This window comes from Heloderma suspectum, chromosome 5 (assembly GCF_057233095.1).
Source record: "Heloderma suspectum isolate Gila_16-S chromosome 5, 16-S_ref, whole genome shotgun sequence".
Lineage (NCBI taxonomy): Eukaryota > Metazoa > Chordata > Lepidosauria > Squamata > Helodermatidae > Heloderma > Heloderma suspectum.
The window spans coordinates 181,854,881-181,880,146 of NC_139462.1; the positions used below are offsets into that span (position 1 = coordinate 181,854,881).

General features: G+C 41.3%; 1 protein-coding gene across 1 annotated transcript in view; it reads right to left on the bottom strand.

Annotated features, from left to right (window-relative positions):
- DNAH11 (dynein axonemal heavy chain 11) overlaps positions 1–25,266 on the bottom strand; it is a 231,691-nt gene that overhangs the window by 205,788 nt on the left and 637 nt on the right. The window contains exons 2-7 of the mRNA XM_084858589.1: positions 21,087–21,227; positions 15,521–15,717; positions 8,856–9,045; positions 5,536–5,635; positions 3,007–3,218; positions 544–777 (exon numbers count right to left, since the gene is read on the bottom strand). Of these exons, the coding sequence (XP_084714715.1) occupies positions 544–777; positions 3,007–3,218; positions 5,536–5,635; positions 8,856–9,045; positions 15,521–15,717; positions 21,087–21,227 (1,074 nt within the window). The remainder of the gene's footprint in view (positions 1–543; positions 778–3,006; positions 3,219–5,535; positions 5,636–8,855; positions 9,046–15,520; positions 15,718–21,086; positions 21,228–25,266) is intronic.

A 25,266-nucleotide genomic window follows, 5' to 3' on the forward strand; every position in this document is an offset into this window, starting at 1 on the left:
TTGGTCCACAGTCCTCCTGGGACAAGGCTTTAAGAGCCACAGAGGAGAGGAAAGATTCTTCTAAGAGGAGGGGCCAAGACAGGCAGCCGCAGGAACTAAAAAAACACACTGACACAACCAGTGGATCACTGTTATAGGGCTTGGAGCTGTGATGTAAATTTGAGCCCAACCAATGGGTAGGGCAAAAGCAAGAGAGAGAGAGAAAGCTTCAGAGATTTGAACAGTGGAAATATCATAGAGCAGTTCCTACCCAACAGATATAGCAGCATATAGCAATTAGTCACATCATGGGGCATTTGTCTTCCCCTCTACCTCAATACCCGGTCATAGATTCCAGCACCACATAGTCTGCAGGAGAAGCCTTAGCCTGGTGGAACAGCTTATTAATACATACAGGACGGTTCAATGATGGATTCCAGGGCACAGCCCCATACTAGGAAAGATGGGGAGTGGTTTTATACCTTTACAATTAAAGAAAAAGCAACAACAATTCTCAGATAATCTACTTTGACTGTAAAATTGATAGCAGTTGTTAAAGATTACCTCTATTTTCTCCAAGCGATTTAGAAACATATCAAATCTGGAAAATATCATTTGTGGTTCAAAATCCCATGGTTTAACTTCTTGACTTCTGGTAAAATAAATTGCCATTTTTTTTCTTTGACTGAAAAAGGCATCCTTAAAATTCCTTAATGTATTAAGAGCCTCTTGCATTTGTTCCAAAGTTTCTTCAGTTTCTCTTTTCATAATATCTTCTGGTGAGAGATATGATATTGCCTAAGAAAAAATAACATTTTTTTAAAAAGGCTAACACAACAGTTTACCATCAATGAAAAATAAGTAATCTAAAGGACCTAATTACAAAGTAAAAGATTTAAGAATATGATCTTATCTAGGTATTAATATAATGGGCTAATTGATTATATGCCTGCCTGCCATGAAGACAATGTCATCGATGATCTCTAAGATTGCTTACCTGGGAGAAGCTCCCACTGAATTTAGTGGGGCTTACTTTTGAGTAGACAACTACAGGATTGCTCTGTACAAAGTGATATTGGGTTGGTATAAAATTCAGACCTGACTAACTTAAGCCCCATTGATTTCAATGGGTTTACTCAAAGAACAGGTTTACTTGAAGTAAAAGGAGATACTGGGTTAGTCAGGTCTGAAGTTGGTATCAAATTCAGACCTGACTAACTTAAGTCCCATGGATTTCAATGGGTTTGCTCAAAGAATGTGTTTACTTGAAGTAAAAGGAGATACTAGGTTAGTCAGGTCTGAAGTTGGTATCAAATTCAGACCTGACTAATTAAGTCCCATGGATTTCAATGGATTTGCTCAAAGAATGGGTTTACTTGAAGTAAAGGGGATACTGGGTTGGTCAGGTCTGAAGTTGGTATCAAATTCAGACCTGACTAACTTAAGTCCCATTGATTTGTTAAGTCCCATTGATTAAGTCCCATTTGATTAAGTCCCATTGATTGACTAACTTAAGTCCCATTGAACTATGATTGAATTGATTGACTAACTTAAGTCCCATTGAACTATGATTGAATTTGGAGCCAACACAGTATGTTTGCAGCACATACCTATATCAGATCTGTTGACATGGCAGGGTCACACAGTACCCTTGCGAGAAATTAAAATCAAATAAATAATATGTTTTCAAAATCTACATATCTACACCAAGTAGCAGACATATGCAAACATGGAACACAAACTGTGAACACCTTTTCATTGCACGTCCACCCAGTTGATCATGCAACTATCAATTTGACATCACAATTAATTTGATGCAGTTTTGCATAGGATGTGCAGAAGCTGGCTTACAGAAGAACCAACAACAGGGTGAAGAAAGAAAGATAGCAAACTGCTTGCAAATGCATTTACCCCCTTATTGGTGACTAGTAAACTACCATTCATTATGACAGGTGGGGAAGATGGTCAAGTACATCGCAGGTGTGAAATGTGTCTCAAAGAGCCTTGTGCATAGACGTTCATTCTCCTCCCACACACACATGGGGTCCCCATCAGCAGAGGCTAGGATATCCACAATCTTGAAACACCAGTTTTTGCCACTACCTAAACAGACCCTGAGAAGAATGTGTTACTTTCATCCCTTAAAGGTACGAATGGCTGTCAGTCACCTATGAGAAAATGCTAAACCGTTCCAGGTGAGAGCAAAATCTTCCTGCCAACGGCACTGATGTAAACTCAAAGCCTTCTATAATGCAAGACTACGTAGACAATGACATCTACTCTGACACATGATGCCCTGTGAGACAAATCCTGGATAGAACAACAAACAATGGCTTACCCATGGGTTAAACAAACAATGGGTTAATGTTATATGCAAACTAAGTCACTGAAACTGTTGATGCAAAGAGATTTTCTTTACAGATATAGTTAAAAGTTCTAGTAAATTATTGGGATTGCCCCGTTACCAATAGGGCAGATTACTGATGCAAGACTATAAAGCAACTGGCTTACCAACAAATTTCCCATGGTCTTGAAAAGAGTAGACACGATTTTACTATTTGATAAGTAATTTCCATTAACAATGTATTAGAAATTGGTGCTGTACTTACCTGACAACATGAAAACAGTTTGTAAAAGACTGTGAGATCTTTAAAGAATGCCACTTCTTCTCTAAACAGTATATTGTATGTTTAATATAAAGCATGTAAAATAGTAGAGTTTATTACTATAAGTATTTGGTTGTTATCTAGCTTTAATTGTAAAAATAGTACCCTAGGACTTCGGCAAATTCATGATAATACTCTGTAAAATGGAAGCTACAAAGTAAGTAGCACTGGATAAATATGTACTCTCCTGTCTTTAACATTCTTCTATATTGACGGCCTCTTATTGATTAAGACTGCAATCCTATACACACTTACCTGGGAATAAGCCCCATTGGAATGCAAAAGGATGTAGGTCTGGGTAGAAATGCATAGAATTGTACTATACATGCTAATCTTGTTTTCTGTTCATAATTTGTGTTACCTGGTCAATGAACAGATTGCAGAATTCCTGCAGTAGAAATATGATTCGTGCTGGCATGTCATAAAACTTGGAGTGACTCCAGATCAGACAGATGGTGTGGAACAAAGGGGGAATTAAAATATGTATCTCTGGAAATTCTGTCTCTTGAAGACACTGAATATGTCTTTGCAGAGGTTGCAAGTATAGTTCAATATCCTGGGCTTCAACAAGTGCTGTCGAAGAAAGAAAGAAAAATATCACAGACAGTAAATGGGAGCAAGTCTGTGGGAGTCTGTGCAAAAAACTCAGAAAAAAAACCAACCGTCTAAAATAAGTTCCAAGGAAGCCCAATTTCTATGCCAGCGATAAAGCCTGCTGATTGGAAAGGAGCCATAGCACAGTTTTAAGGTGCCAAGTTCAAAGCCTCCCATTTTTTAATTAAATCGCTGTGAATCTGGCAAAGACCTCTACTCTGAAGAGCCACTAGAACTCAGAGTACACAACACTGGAGTAAACAGACTATCACTATGACTTAAGTTATACATCTGTATAGCTCTATAGTACATTTGCGTAGTTTTACTTTGCACAGGGTTAGGCAATGTAGTGCCCACAGGCAGCAATGCACCCCCACCAAGGTGCTCGGTTCTCGCCAAGGTGTTCTATTTCCCCCACTTAAAAAAATAAAATGAACACATTTTCTTACCGGCAACTGGATCACTGTGAAATAGGTTTCTGTTGGTGCTGAAAACTGCAGGTTCAAAGGAGTTGTTGTGGCTCAGATCCCACCCCTGCCTTGTACTCAGTCTTTTGAGCATGTTACTTGTCCTTGCCATGCCTCCCATAGCAGGCATTTTGTGGCAGTGCCTAGGACAGTTTCTCAAATTGCCAAATGTGCCCATGGTCCAAAAATATTGTCTACCCTTGATTTTGCATATTTACTTTGTGCTCACGGTTCATCTTCAAACAAACAAACAACGAAACAAACGGAGAAGAGAGTGTGCTGTTCCATTCATGTCCTGTTTGTGGGCTTTCCATAGGCATCTGGTTGGCCATTGTGGGAATAGAATGCTGGACTACATAGGCCTTTGGTCTGATCCAGCAGGGCACTTCTCATGTTCCCCCAGAACAGACATACATAGGCATACTGCCTCTAATACTGGAGATATTTATCGCCATCATGACTAAACAGCCATTGATTGCCTTATTCTTCATGAATGTGTCTAATCCCCTTTTAGAGCCCTCCAAGTTGGTGCCCATCGCTACATCTTGCGGTAGCAAATTCTATACTTTATCTATGCACTGTGTGAAGTAGAACATCTGGAGATGTATCTCCTGATGAATGTATCTGTCTCTTTAACATTTTTGCGAATAGCGGCCGTGGTGATCCTTAAACCAGATTGGGACTGTTGGGCAGATTGGGGCTGTTGGGAAAGGAGGCGGCGGGTAAGCTTTTCCCCTCACACCGTTTTTCAATTATAATTGCTTCCCAAAGTTTGCCTCCATATATTTTTGCCTCCATATATTTTTTTTTTTTACAAAACAGCCCAAACTGACTATTGACTTTTTTTTTAACCTAGTACACCTTTTAAAATTATCCCCAGCCCTAAAAACTGCCTAGTTTATCTCTTTCTCTGTTTTCCATCTACCAAGGAACCTATGTATTTCACTTAAGAATGGAGACAGATTTTATATTTTCAAAAATGGAGGATCAACCATTGTGCATTTCCTCTCATTAGCCCTATGGACAGTCCTAAGTGCAACCAGAAACCGTCACAGTACCTATGAGAGCCTAACTTGAATGTCTGCAGCCTCCTCACATATTCCTATGACTAACTGCAGACACCATGGCTTCAGCACTAGCCAGCACCACCCCTGCTTTGTTTATCATCTAAAGAAAATTCTGGAGAACTCAAAAGTTCTTTTGTGACCTTTCGGATTCTGGAATTTTTCTTGTGTGCAACATGGTTCCTGTTGTTTTTGTGCAACATTTGCTTTTTGTGCAGCTACAGAGTGTGAAGCTGTTGTTCCAAATTGTAAAAGGGATATAATGTTCACCTGCCTAGCAGGACCATGTGAAGTTTAATCAATTGCTAAACTCTTTGTGCATTTCGACAAAGTGCCCTATAAAAATAACAAGCATTATAATGATATTTCATTGACATTTCACTTGATCAATATGCAAACAAAATAATAAAACATCAGCATGTCGTTAATACACTAACTTTAACCATGTTTATGTTAGAAGTAAAACTATCAGATTTACTATACAGAGCAGTTCAAAATAATATTTACAGGACACATAATATGTTAATTTAATTGCTTATATATTGTCCTCTTTCACTTTTGTAAATGGAAGGAAAAATATCCAGACAAACTTTATACAATACATTATGAGGACATCTAAGACTGTTTGATTTAATGTGAATATGTCCCAAAGCACAGGCAGTTTATTAATGCCAGTGATATTTCAAAACAGTATTATGGATTATTGTATAACATGCACACATAAATGTGGACAGAATATATACATTTCATTGAAAAAACCCTTACCATTTTCTGTCTCCTTGTAAATGTCTTGAAAAGTTGGGTAATAACTGCTCATCTTGTTTTTTAAGACCCTAATCATTTTCTGAACAACAGGACTCCTAAGCTGGAATTAGAACAGCGCAATTGATCTTGAGTAAAAATCATATATATTTTAAGAACTTATTTTGCCATCAAATGGGATAGGTGGTATTTGAATAAATAAATTTTGGAAGAGCCAAGCAACTTGAAGCAAGTGGGTTTCAGAAACGGCTGAACATACATTTGAGAATGAAGTCCCAATCTAAACAAATCATGCCAAACACTTTCAAGTGTCCCAGTACTCTTTTGTGAAACACCTGAAGAATAAATGATGGCGAGAAAAATAAAAAAAGTGCTGAGTGACTCTTGGAGATAAATATTTGTTGCATTAAATTTCAGGGCCTTATACATCAACCCGTCAGAGATATCTGATCAGGCTATGGTGTAAGGAATTTAAAATGCAATGTGAAAACTCTTATTTAAAGCAACCATCATATTAAAAACATAAAAGAGGCCTAGTTAAAAAGTCTGCTTTCTGAACCAAAGTTTTGATTTTGGGCCTAGGTTACAAGCAAGTAAGGTCAGCTTGCCCTAAGAAAAGGGGAAATTGATGAGAATATGCTATAGGTTCATTCCCCAGACACCACAGAGAACAAGTTGAGAAATTTCAATAGAACTGTAGAATAGACAAGACATTAGCAAATATGAAAGCAAGAGGGTGTTACTTTGATTATGAAGAAGAGTCTTTGGAAAGGCTAGATCACCTTATTGTAATCTGTGAGCTTAGAGCATTATAGTTTCCATTTATGGAAGAATGCATAGAACTGGCATAATACAAAGCTATAAAAAGATCTCCATGTCCTGGATTCTAGACTCTGCCTTCATTCAAAATTCCTAGGGTCTCCTTCAGCCCCATTCAGAGGGTATATAGGGAAGACAGATCCTTCATCTGTGAATATAGTAAGCTAATTCTATTATTTTTCCTGTTTCTGTATTAAGGCTGGAAGAAAGGGGTGTGTGTGTGTTATTTTCTTTAATAAAATAATTATTCCCTATTTCAAACAGTTGCCTTAACATAAAGATCAGGTGTGCAATCTTGCCCACTGTAGTCCCTCCTGTACAGAGCTAGCCTTATTACAGTTACCCATGCCCTGGTAAAAGTCAGACTTGATTACTGCAATGTATTGCTCCTCAATGTCATGCCCTGCTGGAGGAATACTCCAGACAGATGACCTTTCAGAGATGGATGATGCCATAGAACCACCCATATCAAGAGACCCGAAGGAGACTGGGTCCTTGGGGAGATGACCTCGGGTCTATCACCACAGTAGGCAGGGAGTTCTGGCTCTGAGGTAGAGGCTGGATGACCACATAACCCCCGAGAGTGTCAGCGCCTCAAAAGGCGGGCCAGTAGGGCTCCATCGAGGAGGCGTGCTCGATTACAACAGAGGACTTCTCAAGAGGAAAGGACTCCTTGAGAATAAGGCCCTCCTCATGAGCAGAACTTTTGTCAGAGGATGTGTAATGAATTGCTGCTGAGCCCTGAATGGGGCTCTAGAACCTCTGTCTATATAAGCCTTCACTTTCAGTCTAGCCATTGTTGGGAAAATATTTACCTCAGCTCCTAGTACCTTGTATCCTGTTTTCCCTACCTTGCCTTGTGATTGAACCTCCATGCGACTGAGCTCTAGACTCCTGCTTGACTCTGCTCTTTGGATTATGTTTGTTTCACTGCTCTCTCATGTTTGGACCTTGGCTGCACTTCAGACCTCTCTTCTGGAAGTCACATACTTGACTGGTAACACTGTGCTCTCGCCCCATGCCTGTTTACTGGCTTGCTGTTGGACTAGCCCTTAGTTTGTCCTAATGCTGAACCTGATTCAGCACTAGCAGGACACTGAAATTGACCTTGAAGAATACTCAGTTCCAGCAAAAACTGTCCACTTGGAAAATATCTTGCCAGTATCAAAAAAACAAAACAAAAACAAAACTTTACTACCTACTAGTTTGTTTACAGGAATAACTGAAAGTCTATACGGCTTGAGCCAAGAGATCTAAAGGATCACCTGCTTCCATATCAACCTGCCTATGCATTAAAGTATATCAGAGGTCATGCTCTGGGTGGCCCAACCTTTGATAGTGGGCACATTTTGGGGATAGGGCCTCCTCAGTGGTAGTGCCCTAAGTATGTTCTACTATCCCCATGTACATGCTCTGTTAGCTTTTAGACACCAGGTGAAAACAATTTTATTCTCCTGAGCTTTTAGTAGTTATTGTTCAAGCAGTTTTATTTGCTGCTTCATTGTTTCTAATTGTTGGTCGCATTTTATTATTGTAATATCTAGGTTTTTTTAAAATCATTGACTATGTTTTAAATTGATTAGTTTGCATCCTAAGGAAGATTAACTTAATGTAATTCATGGGAGGAATGTTATCCATCCTCCTCCTACCTGTAGTCACTGCTTGGTGCCCCATCCAGCATTATTCAGGAGGCCCCCATCATCCTCTGCAGAGGCTTTTCAGGGATTCACAGATGGCTGCAGAGGAGAGCAAGGGATGGGAAACTTTCTTTCCATGAATTTCCTTAAGTTAAACTTATCTTAGGATCCAAGCCATTGTTTTTAGACTTCTTCTGGTAGGTCTGTGTGCAGAAAGAAGGGCATGAGGCAGCTCTAGGAAGCCAGAATAGCTTGCCCTACCCCATCATGTCATGTCAGCACCTGATTGCTGCTGCATCACAGGAAACACATTCATTTCACAGGAGGCCCTTCCCAGACCTCCTTAGTTTGTGCTGACTGTAGCCTTCATACTAGGGGGCTTAAGAAGTGTAGGTTACAAAATATTTCAACATGAGAAACAGGAGAGATTCCCTTGAAATGACTGTCCTAGCTGCATGCTGAGAACAGTAGTGGCAAGCCAGCATATAGTTAGACTGGCCTCCACTGCAGCTGCTCTGTACACAGAAGAAGCAGGATTGTGGCCCCAAATGAGGATATTTGTAAATGTGTTCGTAGAACTAAGTTTGAAAGTGTGTGGAGATTTTAAGTTGCACTTTTTTAGCCTAAAGCTGCATGGCATTGTGAACATGTAAGCGAACTGTAGCAGGAACCTGAAGGGATCCTATTTCTGTACAGTGTTTTCAGCCAACTTGCTCAAGAGCCTCATCCCTTCCCTGTAAAACTTTTGCTTGCTTGGCAATGTTTACCCATTTCCTTCAAGCTAATATCCAACTTTAGCTCATGTTTCATACAGAAATAAAAGTACAACAATTGTCATGAATTGCTATTACACTGGAAATTGCTTACCTGGTCATATAAACACGAGAGATTATCTTTTCTTTCCTTCCAGAACTTGAGTTCAATCTGGGGATCCGGATAAAAGCCATGAAGAAGAGTTTGAACTGAATTCCTTTCCAAAATGTCTCTTATTTGATGTGACCACTTGATAACCATTGATTCTACTGCATGCAGTACTAGCCTTGTATGAGTATCCTGCCTGCAAGTTAGGAAGAAAAATGGCAGGGTTCCCACTCTCATCCCCAGTGTAAAATGACATTAAATTTAACTGTTCTGTATTCGGCTCCTACTTTTATTTCTTTGTACTGATCTGATAATAGATGGTATTGCTTAGCATTACATGTCCTATCAGATTTATTTAGTGTCAAGTGATTCTCTGTTTTTATTTCAAAAGTACACTGGATGAGGGTAGTGTCTTTTTCAATGGAATAATAAAAATTGTGCTTAGATAATATTAACATTTTATAGCTGATTATAACAAGTATAATAGGCCTTGTAGGCCCCTTCCAACCCTACTATTCTATGACTCTAAGTCTAAGGGCATTGTCCCACATGACATGGGTCTTGCTTCAATTGGATTTGTAGTATGAATATTAAAAACTTGCATCTGCTGCAATGCTAATTCAGATTACAAATGCCTCACCTCTGCTCATCCTGTTGCAAGAACAGCTATCACTAATGTAAAGAGAAAGAGATGCTCAGACACTATTTAAGGCGTACGTACGTGTGAAAACACCCTAGCATTTTTGTGGACAAAGCAGAAATACACATTAATACATCGCTGGAAAAGCCTAAGGAACATCTTGCCAGCCCACCCCATTTCCCCGCACACTCTCCCTTCCCCTACACTGCTAGATTATAGCATTAGCCCAACATCCTGTCTCATTACCTTAATATTTACTCTTTATAAATGTGAGCCTTAGAAGAAGGAAAGCACTGGGGAGGGGGGATTAAGACTGGAGAAGCAGTGAGCAGAGAAAGGGTTAAGCATTCCCTATCCCCATTTTTCTCTCTCTTTTTTGTTAAATGGATGTGTATTTACCATGCAGTTCTGCTTTTTAGGTTTCTATTCAGAACCTATGGTTTGTCTAGCTTTTCGCTTAATTCTTCTCCCCAATTCTATCTAATTCACAGCCTCTTCCTTAGCATCCTAGGTCCAATTCACTTAAACTGGTACAAACTGTATATTTTCCCTTTGTCCAGGGGTGGGCAATGTGGACCACCAGATGTTTGGGCCTGCAGTGCACTCCCACTAGCCCTAGCCAGCACAGCCAATGGTGAGGGGTGTCTGATGGGCCACAAGTTTCCCACCCTTGTCTTTGCCCTTCCCCATTTCCATTGTCTAACTTGAGCCTGTATACTAACTAAACAAATCCAGCATAAGTACTTTCTACAGTCCAACCCATGGTACTCACTCCCAGACAAATATGCTTTTGATTTAGTGAGCCAGACTGTAAGCTTTTTGTGACTATCCAGTTTTCAGCTCATATCCTGCAATTTAAAAAATAACCTTACTAATTATTTAACAAATCTGTCCTCTATCACTGCATCATATTGTTTAGGGGGCTACCTTTGAAGAAGACTCAAAAACTTCAACTAGTTCAAAACAGAGTTGCTAGGCTACTAACTGGGATGGGTCAATACTATTATATGATGCTGGTGCTTTACCAGCTGTGCTGGCTTCCATCCACTGCTGGGCCCAATTTAAAGTGTCGCTGTTCACCTTGAAAGCCCTGAACTGCTTGGGGCCAGATTATCTAAAGGAATGTCTCCTCCAATAGATCATTTTCAAAGGTTCTCCTCCAGATGCTCCCACAGGAAGGAAATTAGGTGGGTGGCTACAAGAGAGAGGACCTTCTCACTTATGGTGCCCCACTTAATGCCCTCCCCAAGGAGCCTTGCCTAACACTTACACTGTTATCTTTTTGACACCAAGTGAAGACCTTCACTTTCTTCCAGGAATTTTAGACTTTTAGCTTTTATGGCTGTTTTTATATCTTTTTCCTGTGCTGTTGCTTTTTTGTATTGTGTTTTAAATAGGGATGCCAGAGAATTCTGCCACGGATCTTGGTGAGGCCGCATGCCAGTGCATTCGGCCCCCCGAACTCCGTGGCGGAATGGCCTGCCACCCCCTTGCCCCCCGCGGATCCCCCCCGGGACGAGACTTACCTGGGGTGGATGTTCCAGACGGTGGCGGCTCCAGCGGCGGCTTCGGTGGAGGCGACAACTGGTCTTCTGACCGGCTGCCGCCACCGCCGCCGCCACCGCGATTTGCAGTCTTTCCCCCCCCCATTCATGATAGGCTACGTAAAGACTTGCGTAGCCTATCACGCCTGGGCTAAAAACAAAACAAAACGCGTATGCAAATGGCGGCGGCTACGGCCGCCACCATTTGCGTTCCCTATTTTTGGTTGTCTTAGTCTACGTAAATATTTACGTAGACTAAGACGGTGAAAATAAAGGGGAACGCAAATAGCGTCTGCTATGCTATTTGCGTTCCCCCTTAGTTTCGCCGTCTTAGTCTACGTAAATATTTATGTAGACTAAGACAACCAAAAATAGGGAACACAAATGGCGGCGGCTACAGCCGCATTTGCGTACGCGTTTTTTTGGGTTTTTTTACCCAGACATGATAGGCTACGTAAGTCTTTATGTAGCCTATCACAGCTGAATACAGGGACGCAAAAGGCGGCGGCTATGGCTGCCGCCATTTGCGTCCCTGCTAGCCAGCGGCCGGATGTCCGGCTGCTGGCGGAGCAAGCCGGCAGCTCCATGAAATCCCCGCGGAGTGGAGATGGCCGGCCAGGATTCCGGGGGGGGGATTCCGGGGGGAGGTACGGAGCGCCTCCCCCCTCAGCAGAACCCGGCGGAGCCAGGTAAAGGGGGTTTCGTACATCCCTAGTTTTATACTAGTAGATCTATGTAATCCACTCAGAGAACCTTAGTGGCCGTAGAATCCCTGTCCAAATGTCTGGAGACGGTGAGTGGCTGGATGGGGAGGAATAAGCTGAAGGTCAACCCTGACAAGACCGAGGTACTTTTGGTGGGAGACAAGAGGAGGCTGGGGGATGTTGACCTGGTGTTGAATGGGGTACGGCTACCCTTGAAAGACCAGGTCCGCAGCCTGGGGGTCATTTTGGACTGCCAGCTGTCCATGGAGGCTCAGGTGTCAGCTGTGAGCCGGACAGCGCTGTATCAACTCCATCTGATACGGCGGCTGCGCCCCTACCTTCCCGACCATCTGCTCCCATCGGTAGTACATGCCCTGGTCTCCTCTCGTTTAGACTACTGTAATGCGCTCTACGTGGGGTTACCCTTGAAGACGGTTCGGAAACTGCAGCTGGTACAGAACGCGGCGGCTCGCCTGATTAAAGGCAGCCGCCGGCGAGATCACATCACTCCAGTGCTGAAGGAGTTGCACTGGTTACCAGTTGTTTTCCGGGCCAAATTCAAGGTGTTGGTTTTGACCTTTAAAACCCTATATGGTTCCGGCCCAGCCTATCTTAAGGAGCGCCTCCAGCAACACCAGACAGGCCGCTTAACAAGATCAGCCTCGGATGGCCTTCTCTCTGTCCCATCAGCCAGGACAGCTAGACTGGTGGGGACGAGGGAGAGGGCCTTCTCTGTGGTGGCCCCCACTCTGTGGAACTCCCTCCCTAGGGAACTCCGTCATGCCCCCTCTTTAATGAGCTTCCGTCGTGCATTAAAAACGTGGTTGTTCAGGCAGGCATTTGGGGTGGGTTAGGGTATTTTTTTAAAAAAAAAATTATGGTAAAATTTTATTGTTTTAAATTGTTTATGGTGGGTTGTACATCGCCCAGAGTGGCTGGGTGACCAGTCAGATGGGCGATTAATAAATTTAATAAATAAATAAATAAATAAACCTTGTAATTGGGTGGATTTATGCACTATGCTCTTACTAAAATGAAGAATAGCTACTTCTAAAATAGGGAAATTAGCTCATACTCTCCTTCGGCTACATTCAGTATACACACTTACTTGGGAGTAAGTCCATTAAACTCAAGGGGGCATACTTCTGTGTAGACATGCATAGGATTGTACTGCTAAAGCCACAAAGTACAGACTTTATTTTTGCAGATTTTTCTTCTCAAACACGCATGCGCACACATACATTACAGAAGAGAAAGATGGCTTCATTTGTATACCCACCCCCTAGCAAATGGGCCAGTATCCCAGTTCTAATAGGCCTAACTTGAAGAGACAGGAAAATACAAATATTGGGGAAATTAGTTCTTCATCGGTATATTGTATTATAGATGTATTTTAACTATATTGGCATTTTGTATGTAAGCCACTTAGAGATCTTAAGCAGTATATAAGTATTATAAATAAAAATATAATAATTTTTAGAAATGGAATCTCTCCCTCCCCTTTGCAGTGTAAGATTGTTTTGCCCCTTACAGAGGAGCTTCAGACATGCTGGCTCTCTGACGTACATTATGAATTCAGCTGGTATTACCCTGACAACTTGGCTCAAGAATCCATTTTTGTTCGACAAGGCACAGTTCTCTGGAATCATCGTAAAAGCACAGTTCCCATAGAATATACTTGCTTTCTCCATGAATAGATTAACATGCAACTGCCACCACCCAGTCAACTAACCTTCAAGGGAAACGTTGAATTAGCTAGTCAAAAACCTTGGTGGGAAGAATGGTTCAACCCTGAGATGGCCCCACCCCTGAGGCAAATCAGCAAAGTCAGACACTATCTGAGCATCCTTGATGACATATTTATTTGAACATTTTTCTACACTGCTCTGCATTTAAATAATTAGGAGGCAACAAAGCTCTCCAAAACTTGTACTGAATTAACAATTTGGTTTAACGTGTTTTGTTAAGGGCTTTCCATGTTCGCTCAAGCTCCAAAGTGCTGGGAAATGAAGCTGACATGTTATTTAAGCAATATCCATATGTTGTGGTATCCTATGCTGTGGTTAGTTCAAGCTTCACCGCTACCTTGGAGCTGGCTCACTCTTAGTAGCAGAGTGGTGGACCTAAGTCCCAGAGTTTTCTGTTCACTGGAATAGAAACATGGAGTCTATGCAGCTTAAGTTACCATTCCATGTTAAAAGTACCCAACTGGCAACCAATACCAAATTATTGTTCCCTTTTCTGAGTCCAACCTCTGAGTCCTCAAGCTCTTTGTACCCTTTGTTTTGAACCCTATAACTCCTCTGGAGATCAAGGTAGTCAATTTTCATTCTTTTTTTGTTTGAGCATTCTCACCTCTGAGGATAACCCAGTATCCTTTTGGCTTTAATATTGTTCCTCTTTCCTAGAAGGATTCTCTGTTCCATTCTGGTGTCTATTCTATACTTCCAGGGCCCGAGGCTCCCCTGGTGCTTTTCAGTTGAACCATCTTATTGCTGCATTTGCCCAGAGAGATCAGTTACCTTGCAGACCCAGAGGGACAGCTTTACCAACCCTGGTAAAATGTCCATTAAGTGCTGAAGTTGGATTCCATATATGCAAAAACACATATCTGTGAGGCCATGCAGACACTCTGCAAACTCTGTGTGAGTTGTCAGCTGTCAGTCAAAGGGAGGTGGTCACAAAGTGACCCTAAGATATTGAAAAGCGGCTACCAAAAAGTCGTAAGCTGAACCTCTGAATTTTATTGGAAACTCTAAGGAGATTCCCCATTAACAAGGCTCTCCACCTAAACCTATTTTTAACCAAACTATGGTGGCTCTAGGGTCCCTAACAACAGCTTAGCCTCCATTCAGTCTCCCAGTCATCATCCAAAAGCCTCCCAAAGTTAGGTAATTATAACCACCCTTGCTTCCCCCCCCCTTTGCCCTAAATCTACCTGTTTCTGCCCCTGTGGCCCACCAATGTCATCACACCACCCAAACATCCTTGGTTGTACAGCCTATAGGGAGGGGCTGAAGCTCAGTGGTAAAGAACCTGCTTTGCATACAGCAGGTCCCAGGTTCAATCCCTGGCACTCCAGGTAAGGCTAGGAAGGAATCCTGCCTGAAACCCTGGAGAGCCACCACCAGTCAGTGTCGACAATACTGGGCTAGATGAACCAATGACTCAGGATTAGGCAGCTTCCTATGTTCCTTCCAATTGCCTGCTCTGCTATTTCCATAGTACCATCTTCCCTCCTTATATGGTAAATGCTAATTTCCCCCAATCTTACTATCTCCGACTTTTGTAATTAGCCCTATTACAACTGGTATACTAGCCTATGTGCTAAGGGGTGGTATACTGATCAAGCCATGTTTCTTTTCTGTAACAGATGTGTATGTATGTGTGTTTTGAGAATTAAATCTGTAGACCTTTGGATTTTAATGACAGTATGAGCTAATTTCCCCATTTTAGAAGTAGCTATTTCCTATTTTAGTAAGAGCACAGTGCATATATTCACTGTGTGCAAGCTACATCTTTGGTTGATAGCCTCCTTAGACCTATGTTGGTCTATGCCAGTTATGTTTCCATCTGCATGGGGGATGTGTGGCAACTTCAAGTTAATTTTGTGTGTGTGGTATTGCAATTATTACATTGACAGGTGACGTCCATCTCTCAGATGTATTGGCATCGTTACGAGTATCACCAAAATGTTTACTTTCTGATTGAACAAACATGAAGCATAACATCCTCCTTTTTGGTGCATGCATGCATGCACACACACACACACACACTCCTTACTTATTTTCAGTGCAAATCTCATGCAACTCAATCTCTGCTGCAACCGTTGGAATGGGAAGGAGAGTTCTCCCTGACAGAACTCCACTCATAACGTGTGTCTTATTTTTCATTATTTCTACATGCCGTTCCATGTCCTGGGAAATAAAATGTGGCCAGGATCCATTATTTTTCTTACTGGAAAGAATGGGCAGCATGACCTGGAAACAGAAGTGAGAGAATGGGGTGGGGGTGGCAACAAACACAAACAAATCAGTGTAATGGAAAAGAGTCTTCAAACTTAACAACACTGTAGTGGCTAGAGTGTTGGACTGGGAGCCCAGCGATCTGGGTTCTAGTCCCCACTCAGCCATGGAAGCTCACTGGGTGACTTTGGGCCAGTCACAGACTCTCAGCCCAACCTACCTCACAGGGTTGTTGTGAGGATAAAATGGAGAGGAGGAGGATCATGTAAGCCACCTTGGGTTCCTTGCAACAGGAAAAAAGGCGGGATATAAATGCAATAAAATAAATAAATAAATAAATAAATAAATAAATAAATAACATGTCCCAGCTCGTTATTTTTGCTGCCCTATCCAACTCATTTTTGGACAACAGGATTCTTATCTTCCACATAAATTAATTTTTCCTTGTTTAACGTTCTTTAGTGTGGTACAGAAAGCCCCAAATTCAGTAAGGCAGTTTGAATGTTACAGTGCATTTTATGGATGTTTCCTGGGATGTAAGCCCCACTTAAGCATGTTTAGGATTACAGCCTAAATTCTTAGAAAAAGGCCTTTTAATGAAGTTCAGTGTTTCATTATGGGTTTTGCCACGTTGCGCTAAAAAATATTATATCTGTAACACAAAAACAGGACATGGTTTTAATGTAAACTGACCTGCACCAAGAATCCGGTGTTTCAAATGTACACGTGCAGGCTCCAACACACACATACTCACACACATTTGCAAATGGAGGGATCTACCTTGCTATTTTCTATGAACTGGACAATACTCTAAGAACTCAATCAGCATTCCCATGGCAGTCACAAAGCATTTCCCCAAGCCAAAGAACAAGTAGAGCATCATATGTATGCTGGAGCCCTGCAGAGCTCACATAACTTTAAAGAGCATTAAGTAAGCACATTAATTATTTACAGCTTACAAAAGCAGCACATGGGAAAGGTTTAATATTCTGGTAGATGAGCATAAGTTAGCAGTGTGTGTAATTAGTAGCTGGAGTTAACTACTAGTCAACTAGCAGAAGCACATAAGCACTTTGGCTTAAGTTGGATCCAACTCTATGTTCCTGCTCAGATGATACTCCTGCTAGCAGAAGGGAGGGGAAGCAATTTTCACCAAATCCCCCTTTCCCCTATAGTTGTGCTACCAAAAGCTCTGCTCCGGAGGATTGGGAGACCCTCCAGAACAGCATAGGAAGTGGCACTGGGGGCTGCAGAGTGAATCGGAAATCAGAAAAAAATTCTCCCACCCATTCCTCCAGTGAGAAGATCCTGTGAATAGATTTCCACTCTACGATCTTAGCAACCAAGCTGAAGTGCTTATTTATTTCCATCAGCAGCAGCTACCTTGGACTGAATTCCCTTTCATTCACAGAAGGACAACGAAAGATCTAAGTCATTTAGCAACCCTATCAGTTGTGCTCCTGACAGACAGAAGGTTCTAAGTTTGGAGCTCTCTGCCTATCCTATGCCCTGCCAGCAAGAGCCAGACAGGGTGAGTGGAGGATGGAGGTGATATCACCTCTGTTCCTCCATTTAAATATTAAAAAAAAGCTAGATGGGCATCTGAGCCTGTCTAACTTACCTTTTAGTGACTTGAGTGCATACCCTGGCCTCTCCTCTCCCTTCTCCTCCCTGCCCACCATCACACCCCCTTTTCTCCCTCTCCGACCTCTCTTACAAGGTTGGAAAAGCTTTCCACGGTGGCTGGGAGAGAAGAGGGGGTAGGAGAGGGAAGATCCATGGATCTCCTTCTCCATGCTTGTAGCTCTGTCTATAGGTATGGAGAAGGAAATCCGCAGCATCCTATGGTACCCCAGACACTGTCTAGGGATGATAGGATTACACTCTTATTATATGAATCCCATCTCAGCAATATCCATTATAGCATTATTCACTAGATGGTAAAATTTAAATTTAGGATGAAGTTCAGGGGAAATTGAGGTAGTGTAGAAAATAGAAGATTTTAATCAAAACATACATCTGCAGAGAATTCAGCAAATTCCTTGTAATTGGTTTTGGTATTTTGATCATCTGAGATTTTTATTTTTGTAGTGAACGAGATAGAGAGACAGAGTACTGTGAGTTTTATTTTTTTGAGTATGTTCAAGGAAACCAGCATTTTGCATGAGAATAATGAGGTAAGTTCCATTTATTTTTTAGTTACTAATCATTCCTTAATGCATTGATTATGAGATGGCTAGCATTTCTGTCTCTTATCTACCTGAGACCTTTTTAAATGCTTAAAGGTATTTTATTTGTTTTCCAACGCAGTATGAAGACTTCCAATTGTTCTCCAATACTGATTAATCAGAAGGACCTGTACTAATGTAGCAACTTTAAATATTTGACCAGGCATTTCTGCTCTTGCAAAATTCTCAGTTGATCTCTGTGCAATAAATTAGTCACATAAGCAACCATAGTAGCACTATAAGTATGATTTGTAACCACTACATTCCAGAAGTTTGTTTGTTGTTATACATCTCCCATAGTGATAATGTTAGTTAAACAGAAACGTGTTTTTTTCAGAAGAAATGTAAACTAAACACATCAGCTTTTACAAGGGAATCTGTACTCTAGAATAAATGTGGAAGTTAGAAATAAGGTAAGATGAAGCATATTGGAGTTTACAAGTAGGAATCATTCAACAGCCAAACTAGATGAGACACCGTTCACACAGTTAGTGATTGTATAATGGTTTGGTAGGAGGCCAGTATCCTGGTGGGGAGGAGGGGGGCTTTAACCCTTCGGCCCCTGTGGCAGCCCTGATCTAGACTGGGGTCCCCACACCTGCTATTTGCATTGTAAAGAAAGCTTCCATTGGTGCGAATGGGAACTTGCCTTCCAATACAAACAGCGGGGGGGGGGGGGTAAAACTCCAGCCACTCCAGAATTCTATTCAGATTGGCCTCCACGCACCTGCTATTTACTTAAAAAGTAGTCACACAATTACTAATTGTATGAATAGTGCTGTGTCTAATTTGACCTTCAGTCAGAAAGCAGGAATGCAAATTACCATCATCAGTAATTTATTTTTTTCCATTTGCTCTTAAAGCATATTTTTCCTACTCCATAATATTGCTACTTGTCAGCTTTTTAATTTTGATTTGTTTTCTTGTTCTTTTATTTTCTCATCTGTCCCTTTTATTTCCCAGGTGGCCCTGTGCGAAGTTCAGAAATAATTCCAGGGCAATTTATAATCCATCCTTCATAATGCATATCCCAAGGTAGTTTATTTATTTATGTATTTATTTCATTTATATCCCACCTTTCTTCCATCATGGAACTCAAGGTGGCTACATATGGTCCCCATGTGGTCTCCCCTCCAAGCACAGACCAGACCCAAACCTGCTTAGCTTCAGCAAGGTGGCTGCCTCGTGTGCCTTCAGACTATGCCCTGGGACCACAATAAAGTTCATAATAAAAAGTTAGAAACAATAAAACAAAATACAGAAAGCACCCAAAGCACTTAAAAACAACACAGTGAGTATTTAGGAATTAGTTTAAAAGGTAGGCTCATACCATTTCAAGTGGAAAGCTTGGCGGACAATCCTCTTCACAACATAGGACCAAGCAGTGTAGAAGGGTTGTGGGAAAATTAAAATTCCTCTAGTGAGCCACATTGCCAGACTAAGATGGCATTCTGACATCTTCAGAATGAACTTTGAAGCAGGAACCCTAATCCGTGACTTCACCCATCTCATCACACCCTCACCTGACATGATAGAGGCCTACAAAATTATGCATGGGGTGGAGAATGTGGAGAGGGAGACATTTTTCTCCCTCTCTCAAAATACTAGAACCCAGGATCACCCTATGAAGCTGATAAGTGGGAGATTCAGCACAGATAAAAGGAAATACTTCTTCACACCGCGCATAGTTAAACTATGGAATTCACTACCAGATGATGTAGTGATGGCCACCAATTTGGATGGCTTTAAAAAGGGGTTGGACAAATTCCTGGAAGAAAAGGCTATCAATGGCTACTAGTCTTGATAGCTATGTGCTACCTTCAGTACCAGAGGCAGTGACCCCTATGTACACCAGTTGCTGGGGAACATGGGTGGGAGGGCGCAGTTGCACTCATGCCCTGCTTGTGGGTTCCTGGTCAACAGCTGGTTGGCCACTGTGTGAACAGAATGCTGGACTAGATGGACCCTTGGTCTGATCCAGCATGGCTCTTCTTATGTTCTTAATAATTAGCCCAAACTATCTGGATGCCATTCCAAATCAGTGGTTAACTGGACAGAGAGATGCCAATGCAGTTTGGGTTTCCAGCAGCAACTACACTTCCACAATAACATATAAAGCCAGCCTCAGAAAGCATAGGACATCATACTACTGAACAGAGAAGAGGCAGCGTGGATTAAGAGAAGAAGAAAGCTCTTCTTCTTGGAAAAAAGAATGAAATATTGTTCTTAAAGAATAATAAATTTATTATGGCATAAGCTTTTGAGAACTAACGTCCACTTCATCTTTTCCAAACAAAGAGCCACTGAGGATTCTGTTAGTCCAGAGGGTTTTCAGGTTTGAGAGAACAGGTCTTAGGGGTTTTTTGTTGTTTCTCTATTGTTTTATGCACAGACACATCACATTGTTACCAAGGCCCATAGCCAGCAATTTTGTGGTGAGATAGCCTAAGGCAGAGATGGTGAACCTATGGCCATTGATATGTTCTTGGACTCCAATGTCCATCTGCCCCAGCCTACATGGCCAATTGTCAGTGATGATGGGAGTTAGGAGTCCAACAATGTTAGGAGTGCCATGGGATCCCCAGCCCTGACATAAGGCAGTGTGTGGATGAGTAAATCCATGCAGAATAGCTAGAACCTAAGTGCAGGTAGCCCAATATGTTTGAATTGTATTAAATATTAATTCTATATTAATTTTAAAGAATGTATATTATGTGCCTAGTGCTTGTCAGTTATCCCAGTATTTTTGTACTGAGTGGGACTATATATTGGAAGGCAAGAGAAAATTTATTTCTATGAGCTTTTGAGTGCTACTTTTTGCCACTCTTCCTTGTATTTTATTTTTCTTTTAAGTGAAAGCTGAACTTTCAGGAAAAGGGACCTGGAACTTGTCTGAGAGGCCTGCACCCTGTTACCCGAGAGGCCCTGCTGCTACTCCTTCTTGGCAGCCTCAGAGTCTTGAGTAACCAACATCCTGGACAAACACATTTTTCTAAATCAGGTATTAGGAGGTATCTACTGTTCTTTTTATCTTCTTTCCCTCTTGCAAGTTCGTAAAAATAAACTTTTCTTAAAAGCGCCTTATCTGACGTATAACATATACGATTTAAGACTCAAATGTTAAAATTATGAAAGAAATAGATAAACCAATAGTACCTCTTCTAAGAAAACCATTACTTGCTCCATGGGTGTTCCAGACAATTCTGCAAATTTTATGTCTTCCTTGAAGTTTTCTGTTCTAACGTAGTCTGTGGTCTTCATAATACAAACTATTTTATGATTTATACCATGGGGTATCTAAACCAGAAAGATACAAGAAAGTTATAATCAAAAGAATGGATTGTGACCGTATGTCCTTCTCCTACAATTATGGCTATGTCACAGTGTGGAATAGCTTTGCTCCATAAAATTGCGACCGTACATGATTGATCCATGTGTGCATGGTGAACTTGTGGACCTTCGCATTTTCATGACCTGCTGTGGAAACTTGTGAGAGTGCAAGTTTCCCAGGATAGCTGCCATGTACCTAAATCCAAACATCCTGTAGCACAGCAGCATTCATGGAGCTCCCATTCCTAACCAAACCAACAAATGACTGGAAGGAAGGTGAAGTGGGCACATGTCGACTGTACAGAGGCCTCTATCAGTGCATATCCCGCTGCTGTGCTTATGTACCTCTGCACTGGCAGCTTCCATGGTATATAAAAGTGGGGCTGCTACATGTTAGATTCCTCTAGTAATTACTTTGAATGAGTTCAAATCTCCAGGGCCAGATGAACTGCATCCTAGAGTAATAAAGGAACTGGCAGAAGAACTCTCAGAATTGCTGTCTATTCTCTTTGAGAAATCATGGAGGACGGGGGAAGTGCCAGATGACTGGAGGAGGGCTAATGTTGTCCCTATCTTCAAAAAGGGTAAAAAGGAGGAACCTGGGAACTACAGACCAGTCAGTCTGACATCAATCCCTGAGAAAATTCTGGAGCAGATGATAAAGCAATCATCTGTAAGCACCTTGAAAACAATGCAGTGATTACTCGAAGCCAACATGGATTTGTCAAAAACAAGTCCTGCCAGACAAATCTGATCTCATTTTTTGATCAAGTAACCTCCCTTTTAGACCGTGGGAATGCTGTAGACATCATATACCTCGACTTCAGCAAAGCTTTTGACAAAGTGCCCCATGATATCCTGATGAGCAAACTAGCTCAAAGTGGGCTAGATGAAACAACGATCCGGTGGATCCACAGTTGGCTACAGAATCGGACTCAAGGAGTGCTTATCAATGGGACCTTCTCAAACTAGGGAGAGGTAACGAGTGGGGTACCGCAGGGCTCAGTCCTGGGCCCAGTGCTCTTCAACATTTTTATTAATGACTTGGAGGAGGAGGTGCAGAGAATGCTGATCAGATTTGCAGATGACACAAAATTGGGTGGGATAGCTAATACTTCGGGAGACAGAAACAAAATTCAAAGTGATCTGGATAGACTGGAGCGCTGGGCAGAAAACAACAGAATGACATTTAATAGGGATAAATGCCAAGTTCTGCACCTAGGAAAAAGAAACCAAATGCACAGTTACAAGATGGGGCATACGTGGCTCAACAGCACTACAAGCAAGAAGGATCTTGGAAATGTTGTAGATCACAAGCTGAATATGAGCCAACAATGTGATGTGGCTGCAAAAAAGGCAAATGCTCTTTTGGGCTGTATTAATAGAAGCATAGCTTCCAAATCCCGGGAAGTACTAGTTCCCCTCTACTCAGCACTAGTTAGGCCTCATCTGGAGTACTGTGTCCACTTTAAGAAGGATGCAGACAAACTGGAGAGGGTTCAGAGGAGGGCAACAAAGATGATCAGGGGACTGGAAACAAAGCCCTATGAAGAGAGACTGAAGCACTGGGCATGTTTAGCCTTGAGAAGAGAAGACTGAGGGGAGATATGATAGCACTCTTCAAGTACTTGAAAGGTTGTCACAGAGAGGAAGGCCAGGATCTCTTCTTGATCATCCCAGAGTACAGGACACAGAATAATGGGCTCAAGTTACAGGAAGCCAGATTGCTGAACATCAGGAAAAACTTCCTGACTGTTAGAGCAATACGACAATGGAACCAATTACCTAGGGAGGTGGTGGGCTCTCCCACACTGGAGGCATTCAAGACGAGGCTGGACAGCCATCTGTCAGGGATGCTCTGACTTGGATTCCTGCATTGAGCAGGGGGTTGGACTCGATGGCCATGTAGGCCCCTTCCAACCCTACTATTCTATGATTCTATGATTCCTCCACTCACTGCCACTTGTGCCCTGACAGGGGAGACTATGTAAGGAAATGCCTTTCTACCTATTTTGTTCTTCATATTCTAGCAAAAACTGGAGCCAATTTCTTCCCAAGAATACCAGCACCAATAGCCGTGATACTAGATTTATAAGATTTGGAATTCAACATTTTCCTCAGTTTTAATCTAGAATGAAGATGTTTATTTCTTCAGGGCTGATAGAAATTTATAAAATATTGATACAGTGCTGGAAGAATTAAGATTAAGCATATTTCAAAGTTAGTAGATACTGTAACAAGTTAAATTAATAGAACAAAAATTAAAGTATGTTATTACTTTCAAACTGTTCTGTAATAATTATAAAGTAAAATTAGAAAAGTTCAATATTGCAATTTTAATTATTACATACTGATGCTAGTTTGGGTATATATGTTTTATGGTTAAACTAAGCTATGGGAATAGTAATACGTAATGATAAAATATAACACAGGCATACTGTAGTGTGGCAGAGCAGGCCTTCACTTGCTACATTTATGAAACTGATAAGTTGTTATGCAGGTTAAATCGTTGAAGCAAGCCAAGAGCAAGAAAAAGAGGATTCTGGACTAACAGAGATTCTCCTTACCTCCCTTTCACCTTCAGATTTCATCTCATCACAAAGAATGTCTGACCATGAACTTTCTTACCATAAAGACAGCAGAAGGAAAGAAGTAATCCACCCCTTTGTTTATAAATGGGTATCAAAATTGAGCTTATATCATAACCTAAGTTACTAAATGTAAACTCAAGGGCAAGATAATTTGGCATAACACCACAAAGTAAACAGCTTGTTATAAACCACAGCTTCTTGTGTAAACAAGCTTTTGAGAGCAATCAGTTATACTACAATGACAGCAATATAAATATTCCTCAAATTCAGTTCTGGAGCAAAATAATTTTAATGTAAAGCATAAAACAGATTATTAGCATTCTTACTGAAGTACAGATGTGTCAAAAATAAGTAAACATTCTTCAGCAAATAGATGGAAATTGCACCTACCTTACTTCCATTTGTGACACATAAACAACACCCACACTTATCTGCACAATCAAATGACAATTCAAAACCAAGATAAACAAGACATAAAAATGTCAGAATGTACTAAGTTGCATATATAAAAACAAACAGCTCAGACAAAAAGGTCTTGCAACAGTTTCCAAAAGGGCTTGCTGAAGTTTTGTATTATCTCTTGGGAAAGGAGTTTTATGGAAATACATTATAGACTGAATGTATTTCAAACACAATGTGTGAGATGGGGTTCTACCAACAAGAAATGAACTTTACACTAAGCAAAATGAAATAACTGACTGGCCAGTGGCACAATGACTTAGTCTAGGGATCAGTGTTAAGCAAAGCAAATCCATTCTGGAATAGAGACTAGGAATAACGGAATAAGGAACTTTTCAGAGGCAAGTAACACAAAAGAATCAGACACTTCCCTTCTTTATGAAATTCCTCATATATATGAAGAAAATAGACTGCAAATGGATACAGCCCACATGGGCCAACAGCCATTTTTGTGGCGGAGGCAGGTGGGGAAAAAGTAACCGCAATTGTGAAAATGGCAGTTGGCCACCATGGGTGACATCCATGCACAGCCCGTTTCACAACAAAGTCTCTTTAAGTGGGTTCTGTGCATGATCACATGGAGAAAATAAGTAACTAACTGGTACATACATGCGAACAGATGTTATAACATTTCTACAGAAAAAGCACATCAGTGTGCAAAAAATTAATAATGCATGAGAGAGATGTGCTGGAGATATGTACAGCCTATCTGGGTGCCATGACCGGTCAGTTTCCCCAAACACCCGATAAGGTTTTGAAGCAACCTGTGCCAAAGATGTCTCTAACTTCACAAGCGCAGTTATCACCAGTCCCAGAGTTAGCTCTGCCTTTGCAAAATAATAACAACAACTAGCCAAAAAATCAATGCAGTTCGATGCACACATATACAGTGGTGAAAGAAAAGCCAGCCTTGGACATGGCGAGATTATAAAAGGGCATCCTTGTTGTTAAAGTCA